The 8,469-nt window shown below is 45.2% G+C and overlaps 2 protein-coding genes across 7 annotated transcripts in view; one reads left to right on the plus strand and one right to left on the minus strand.

Moving 5' to 3' along the window:
• The window catches only part of LOC120950505 (tyrosine-protein kinase receptor torso), a 41,518-nt gene that overhangs the window by 11,896 nt on the left and 21,153 nt on the right, over positions 1-8,469 (plus strand). For all 6 annotated transcript variants that reach the window (XM_040368598.2, XM_040368592.2, XM_040368596.2 and 3 more), the window contains 2 exons: positions 5,798-6,478; positions 6,653-7,279. In XM_040368598.2, the coding sequence (XP_040224532.2) occupies positions 6,257-6,478; positions 6,653-7,279 (849 nt within the window). In that variant the 5' untranslated portion in view covers positions 5,798-6,256. The remainder of the gene's footprint in view (positions 1-5,797; positions 6,479-6,652; positions 7,280-8,469) is intronic.
• Positions 211-3,397, minus strand: LOC120961384 (odorant receptor Or2-like). Its single transcript, XM_049611163.1, has 5 exons — positions 3,385-3,397; positions 2,047-2,492; positions 1,569-1,882; positions 1,291-1,525; positions 211-1,205 (listed from the first exon to the last, which is right to left on the minus strand). Exons 1-5 carry the CDS (start codon positions 3,395-3,397, stop codon positions 888-890), a joined length of 1,326 nt encoding a protein of 441 aa, XP_049467120.1. The 3' UTR covers positions 211-887.

Below are 8,469 nucleotides of genomic sequence, written 5' to 3' on the forward strand. Positions count from 1 at the left end.
CCCCTATTCTACGACCATTGTCACCTTCAGCAGTTGAGCTTTTGCGTAACGCTTTTGCGATACAAAGATGCGACGATGGAGTCATCTGCTCCTTGCCCGTTCTTCCGATGTCACGATGTAGAACGGTGGAGGAATCGAAGAGGAAACAAATTAAAAAAGTATTTCAACCCATTTTATTGCCCGCTGTAATAGTGAAGAAAGTTTGCACGCTGCACAACGCTCAGGTAGCAGCAACAACAGGAGTGGCAGTGTGCAGTGTGTTCCTAGCTGGGTGTATATGCACACGAGTCACACAAGGAGGTATGGTGATTGAAGCTATCGCGAAGGTGTATTTATGGTCGGTTTTTGTTTGACACTTTGTCGACGTTTAGAGCTTCGTGGGTTGAGTTTTAAATTCAATTTAAATCTAATTCCCATTCGGTAGTCTTTATTTGAAACGGGAGACGAATAATCAAATGAATGGAATACATATCAAACTGAAACAAAACTGATATCTAACAAAGACGAAAAACTGAACCGTTTACTGTTCAATATTTGTGTGTTCTTGGGGAAAACCCCTCTATTTCTAAACCTACACAAGTACGCTATTCGTATTTCTCTCCAGCAAAACAGCATCAACACATTTTTCGCAAGAAATAATAACTAAGGATTCTGCTCCGTTCCATTACTTTTCAACGCAACTCATACTCGATGATCGGTTTCAACGTGCGGGCATGAAGCATAGCAAAGGCATACTACAATAGCACGCAATACACGCGCCGATGTGGTTTAAATTTCTCCTTGTCGGTTGTTATTGTTGTCGTTCCACAAACAAACACGACCCCGGGGGCAAAAATAACAATCTTTGCTCCCCACACAGCTTTGCTGCCTTTGCCGTCCGTGCCGGTTCACTCAATCATCGTACGAAGCAGCGTAAATATCGAATAGGACCGGCTAAGTATCTGCAAGTGTGAAATAGTATGTAGGAGAATTGGAGAAAGAAACGAACAAAAAAGAAAAACTTCACAAAAACTATTTTGCTTTCGCGTAAGCCCTCGGGAAACACGAACCGCGATGAACGTTTCATACGTCAGCGGAAACAGCCAGTACACGTCGATGACGAACGGCTTCTGGGAGCGCATGGTCGTGAAGCGAAGGTCCTTCTTCAGCCCGTCCGCCAGCACGATCCAGTTGCAGCTGATCGTTGCATCGCTGATGCCTGTTGACTGCAATGCAGGATAGTCAAATCCGTGGCAAAAGATACTTTTTTGAATGGATTCTTTCTTCGTTTGTCTGCCACCCGCTACTTACCATATTGGTGACACGGTTGCCGAAGAAGCTCCACACAAAGACCTGATAGAAGCCGGCCAGCATGTACGCACCGAAGCGCACCATCTGCATCGGGTCGCCCTTGGCAAACATCAGCTCGAACGCAGTCAGACAGATGATGAGCATGCTGCACACAAACTGGGCCATAATGTTTGGTTCGTACAGGCGTTTTAAGCGATTGCAAAAGCTGCCAGTGAAGAGTAGAGGGCGCTCCGGGGTAAAAAAGAGTACCAAACTCATACATCCTTTCTAATACTTACGACAGCAACTGCTGGTGTGAAGCTATCGCACTGTACAGCTGGTCCCGTATCGACCGGTCTCCGTGGAGGGGGCCGTCGGGGGGCAGCTGAAGATCGGCCCCGATCAGCTCGAACTGTTTGCGCTGCATGCAGAACAGTAGCGCCATCTGGCTGAGCGCTTGCGCGCCGATACAATCGATCAGCACCATGCTGTACAGTACGTAGACGATCAGAAAGGCCTGACAGACGAACACACACCCGTAGCCAAGCGTGGTGGCCGTGCTGAAGGGATAGATGGCGCGCAGGATAAGCGTTTCGCCGTTGGAAAAGAGTGCCTAAAGAACATTGGGTTGAATAAAAAATGAGCCGTAGACCTGAGAGACAGCTCTTAAAGAACCTTGTACTAAATAGCATAAATATCATTGGTTTTTTTCTCAGAACATGTCACAGCATTCTCAAAGATAGTGAATTCTTGAACTAAAATACCATAAATCCTTACGTTCACCATCAGACAGCTGGCGAGCAACGTGGCGAGCAACTTGGATGCATCCTGCAACATCCGCTCTTGCAAGTTCTGGTGTCTCATGCGCCGCACAAACCATTCGCCCTGCAGCAAGTAGTGCTCGTGGTACGTCTGCATCTGCTCGATGCACTCGCTCAGCTCGTCAATGTACAGCACGCTGTGCCACTTTTTCGCCAGCGTTAGCAGCAACCCCGCCAGGATGCACATGTCGTCCCCGAACAGCCCGATGTCGCCCAGCACGGTGGCCAAATCCCACACGATGGTGCCGAGCTGCAGCAAAAAGAAGAGCTCGAGCGCGTAGAATCCGGCCCGGCGGGCTAGCCGCGTCCTCGATGCGTCCTTGTAAATGCCGAGCGTTCTGATTCCAGTGGGTGGGAGATTAGTAGAACCGATTATAACACCTCCCTCCCACACCGCTCCGTCTGTTCACAAACTTTAGTTTGGTAAAGTTGTACTTGATGTACACCTCCTCCGCAAAGGTGTCGTCGCGTAGGATCCATCGGTAGATGTATTCCATATTTGCACGCCTCACTTGACTCGCTCGCGCGAAGGATATGTTGTGTAGCACTGGCCAGGAATCGTTCTGGAAAGCCCCATCATATCCGTGCGTTTTTATCCTCGCTCGAATCCTTCCTTTCTTGCACACACTCACACTCGGATTCACTTTATTAATTAAGCATTTCGCCAGGACGGCGGTACACGGTATTTATCGGTTCCGCGGTACCGTCAATCAACGGTGCAAAGATGGCGCACGTAGTTGCTGCTCAATTAGGCGCACAGATTTAAAGGCAGTACCGGTGGCGTAATAAATATATATCTTCTGCCGCGGAAGCAATTATACCCGTGCCCGGGGTTTGGATTTGACTTTGCACAGCCGTGTGGGAAATTTGCATCGCTGTAAAAATGGCGACACGCTGCACGTGACTGTGCGTAATAAGCGTTTCGACGTGTATGTGTCGCGCTTGTGACAATTATTAAACGAGCAATACACGATGGCAACGGATGTAACGTACGGGAAGTTTTGGGTGGAATTCTTTTGATTGCTGACGATGCCATACCGGTACGTTGGAGTAGTGTTTTAACAATTTCAGTAAATTATATAGAGAGAGTACAAGGCACGCGGGACGCACGCCACGGAGGAATTTAAAAACATGCAGCAACATTGATTTTGCAAGCTAATTGCACTTAAGCAGTGTTTAGAGGTAGCATGGAAGCATAGAAATGTGTAGTTTTTTTTACTACATTTACTACGAAAATACTAGGAGAGTATTATTGGCAGCGTTTTGATGACGGCTGTTGCCACTTGTTTCTTACATGCTTGTCTCATTATTTTGCCTCCGGGAAAATAATCCACCGGGTATGCGAAATCGAACCGACGTCTGATAGAACAAAGGTGGATAAACCCTTTCTCACAGGAGAATAAATAAGAAGAAGAAGAAGAAGAAGAAGAAGAAGAAAAAGAAGAAGAAGAAGAAGAAGAAGAAGAAGAAGAAGAAAAAGAAGAAAAAGATGTATCATTTTAAGGCTTTCCTTTTCTCTGTTTATAATTTAGCCCCAGCAAGCAATACAACTTGTTCTATGTTTGGTAAGTTCAAAACATAGCAATTTTTAACGAACAAGTGCGCTTTTGCAGGTACGGGTGGTCCCCGAGATACACGGTTAATGGGGACCGAAAACGGCCGCAAAATACCGATTTTCCACGTTAGTCGAATCTCGTGATTTCCAGCTAAAATAACACTAATTTTCGTGTAATTTAGCAAGTAGGGGGCGGTTTTAGTCACTTTATGAATTATTTGAAATGATTCTGACTGAATATAGCAGTTTTAAATCTTTTGAAATAGTTTTTAACATTCGAACAAAACGGAAATTAGTTGGCAATTTACAGTGAATGTGTCAAATCAGTACAATTTGCTCAAAGTATTGTCAAATTTAGAAAACCGCATATCTCCGAATCCGCGAATAAGAGGTACCGTGTATCTCGGGGGGTATCAGCCTGTAGCTCTGCTTCTTAGTTGACAACATGGTGCAAACGTCTGCCAAATACTATCGTCTTTAAGAGGAAGGTTTAGACACTATTTGTTTTGGACGAATATCTGTTTTGACCTATAGAGCCTAATAACAGATTTGGTGGACCAGCTCTTGTGCAATAACGATCAATTCAATTAGTTAACTTAATCATCAGTAATTTCTGTGTCGTATGTTCTCTTTTCCTGTAAATCGTGGTTTTTTTTCTTCTGGGAAACGTTAACTATTCCGATGCTCCGATGATGATGGAAATGCTGATCGTTTGAGAGTGATTGTAATATTTGCTTTATTTTCCACTTGTACCGTCATCCACTAGTAACTGACAAAACATATTCGTTTTTGAATTACATCCATCCTAGAGCCGTAAACATACAAATCATCCGCAAAGTAAAAAATCGACTGATATTTATCGTGTTTGTCATTCTAGATAGCCACCCAACATGGATTTGGGTTTGTTTTTTTTTGCGTTTACGTTTTTCGATTGAATAACACTAACATGAGCTGCATATCCTTGGCGAGATTTCGGGTTTCGGATGCCTATTCTTGCTTGCGCTCAACAGAAATAGCACACGCGAAACGCACCGCAGTTAACACTTCCAGTACTGTTGTGGTATATAACAACATATTTGTAATTTGCATTCCATTTAATCCATTCATTTAAAATACATATTTTGGCTGAAAAAACGCAACATTGAGCATGCGTGGATATTCGATTTACGCTGATGTTTGAGCGGAACGAAATCAAACGCATAACTCACGAGCAGCATATCCTTTGCAATGTATGGAAAAGTGAATTAAATTATTTTTAATCACATTTTTAAATTGCAATTGACGTATCCAAATTGGAGCGATTTAACAGAATGCACGTTTCGTCCTTTCGTTCGTTTTTGTGTTGCAACTTGAACAGTTTTTTTTAAACAGCTTGGAATTTTAATAGTTTTTCTGAGTGCACTGGCAAAGAGAAAGTAAGAGAAAAACACCAAAGAAGTTTTTGTGGCTATAAATGGCCACTACAGAATCCGCAGTAGTGCGTGAAGTTTAAAATCTATTGAAATAGCAGACGCGTGAATTTCAGCCAAATGAATTCAAGAATATTATAGTTTAACATTATCTTACGCTTTTTTTTGTTTTCCTAAAATCATCGAATGAAATCGCCTCTCCCTATTCATGAACAAAATTGAATATTAGCACACAACTCCGAACTTTGCTTTCAACTTCATGCTATCTTAATTTGCACTTTAAGGATGTACAAACCATTCAAATTGTTAAGGCGAAACAGGGCATTTTCTTTGCGCACGGGTAGAATTTTGAATGCAATTAGGTGCCGTCATAGCAATGATTGTGGTTAAATGAATTGTTTCACACCGTACGACCAAAACCTGCTGCTACAATACATGCAATTCTAATCATTGTGTAGCGCATTTCATTCATAAACTACACTTTAGTGCACAATTGTGCGGTTTGGTGGTTGAACAACGCAGAAAAGTGGCATTTCACTGGAAACCAGCTTTTCCAATTCCGCTACTATTTGAAGCGAAATTTGAGTGAACGAATTCTACAACATCTAACCTGCATACTGATTCCAATATTTGTGCTTATGACGTGACAAAAATCTCCTCATTTCCTCTCATTTCGTTACAAACATGTAATTTTCCGCAACAGCTAATTTAGCATTTCCCGCTACTCTGTTTTGTCGTTCCAGATCCAAATCCCCCTCCCGGTCACATTTGCGAAACCAACCGGCACCCGTGCGCATTTGGCTTCCAGGGGCATTGAAACGGCGGGCAGCAGCGGAGCAACGGCAACCATAATAGCTCAAGCAATGTGCCAAGATTGCATCGGCGGAAGGATCTCATTGCGACCGCAGGACGCCCAAACGGTGACCGATCCAGTCGCTGGCCAGGGAGACTGAGGGCCATCGTAGCGAGGAAGCGAACAGAACAACAGCAGAGCGAAAGAGATAAAGAGGAGAAGGAAAAGAAGAGCATTTTAAAGCACACCAGACCAGACTAATCAGGGACGGAGGGATAGTCCCGTGCTGCAGTAAGGCTCGATAAGTGCTCGTGGGCACCACCTGTTACGCCAGCTGACCGACTGTGGGTGGTGGAATCGATTTGCCTTCCCTCCCATTTGTTCGAGCGGTGTCCATTGCATCATCAATATGCACGTGATCGTTTTGAAGTACGTGCAGGTCCTGTGCATTACCATCTTCTTCTCGAACAACATCAACTGCGACAAGCTGCTGCTGCACAACGAGCAGGAGGACCAGGAGCTGTACCGGATCGGCGCTTGTACGGCCGCGTGCATGGCCGGAACGGAGCCGGGCGGGCCGGTCGACCGTAACGCCACCGGAACAACCGTTTCCAGTGCGGAGGAGCTCAAGGTAAGAGTCCAGCGTGCAGAAACAGTCTTATGAAACACGTCCTGATTTATCGGCTGATTATTCTGTGTCCTTTTTTTATTTTAATTCTCTCTCTCTCTCTCTTCTTCTCTCCGTTTTACTCGCTGCAACTACTGCTGGCGTGTCATTATCGGCATTGCTGTCTGTGTCCGCCAGACCATCGGCTACTGCTACAAGCGCTGCTCGGAGGACACACGCCCACTGTCCGCGTGGCGCCCGCTGGTACAGCGCCAGGATCCATCGTTACGCATTAATCTCATCTGCCGCGACAGCACCAATCTGATCATCGAGATCAAACCAACCGCCTTGGAGGCGGGCGGTGGCGTCGGAGGCAACCACCACCAGCAGGACAGCAAACTCACACCGAAGCTTAGCGCACCCGGGGGAAATCAGAACCAATTAAATGCACTGCGGGACCGAAGCGCGTCGGCCGAATCGCTCGAATCGGCGGCACCGGCCCGCAGCAGGCGTGCCATCGGGGCGGACGGACCACTTCCTGCCGGGCAGCTAACCGAACGCCAGAAAGCTTCCAGCGGCACGCGCACCAATCTGCTTCAACCGACGGCCGGAAAAATCGATGGCCCAACACTGCACGGTTCGGTTGATGCAGCCGCTGATGAAGATGATGAAGCAGACAACGTCGCGGTCAAGGTTCAGCCGGATCGGGAGCACTACCAGCGAGCGCTAGCGGCGGAACATAACCGTACCCGGTCGCCGGTGCCGATCTATCTGGTGAAGGTGCAGGACAGCGAACAGGAGCTTGGCGACCGAATAGTCTATATGGTGAGTGTAGTTAATTAATCCTGCATTGTAAACCTGCACACTGCACCTGCTGGACCGGTACCCAAGCGATTGGCAGTTGCACGAGATTTCCCGCATACGGTGGGAAAACGTGTCCTGGTGCCTTGATGAGTCATTTAGTATGAATCGGATAGCGTGACCTACCTGTCTGTAGCTGTCGGAAGGTGATGCTGAACTGGGATGACATTTTAGCAAGATGCTTAACTTATGCATGAGCTGTAATGGATTCTGGGTTGCCACAAGTTCGCAAAGCAGGAAGGGGATGATGCAGCTTTATACCACGTTGTGGCTATTTTCGGGATAATATTCCAATGTATCAGCTCACCATATCGTGCAAGTTTACACACGTGTAGTGACGAGGGTGACACAAATCGAACAATTAAATGGAGATCGTTTTTTTCATTTTTGCGATAAATCGACCATCTTTGTCTGTGCAAAGGTGCAGCGAAGAAGTGGCAAAACATGTGAGGAAAGGTTAAAAACATCATTTTTATTCGCATTATTATTTCAAATTGTAATCTTAAGATTTACTATGAGTTTGTGGCATATGCATTTACATTGTATTAAACATATGGTGAATCCATCCTGTTGTACGCATCCCACACAGGCCTTTTCATGAGCATGGTTCATAAGTGGGGTTTTCCCAATAGCTATCAGCGCTTTAGTCTTATTGAACTTCTGTATGATTACATTTCCCGATAGCTGCGTATGTTTTACTCGGAAATGCCTTGGCAAGGCCAATTCGTTAGTAGAATTACATTTCTAGGCAAGTGCTTTGAATCTAACTCGCGTTTGGATGTTACTTATGGGTTCAACAACGATTCAGACCACTTAGGACAATCGTTAGGACACTTTGATGTAGGAAATGTGTCGACAATATCTTTGCAATACTGAGTGTGATAGAGTTCGTTCTACTAAACATCGTGCCAATCAGGTAAGGTGCGGTTGGTTTACTGTTGACTCTCATCAACACTAACCAAACTTAAAGTTAGCAAAGTGTCTTTGAAATCTCTTAATTTCTCAATCTGGCTACTCCGTGCATGTACATACTTGCTGTTATTCTTACTATTTATGAATTGATCATAAATAAACTTCTATCGAATTGAGCTGTAAGCTATATCTCTCTCAAGAACAGGTATTCTTCGGGTCTTATTACCACTGTCGTGATGCAC

The sequence above is a fragment of the Anopheles coluzzii genome, chromosome 2 (genome assembly GCF_943734685.1).
Source record: "Anopheles coluzzii chromosome 2, AcolN3, whole genome shotgun sequence".
Taxonomy (NCBI): Eukaryota; Metazoa; Arthropoda; class Insecta; order Diptera; family Culicidae; genus Anopheles; species Anopheles coluzzii.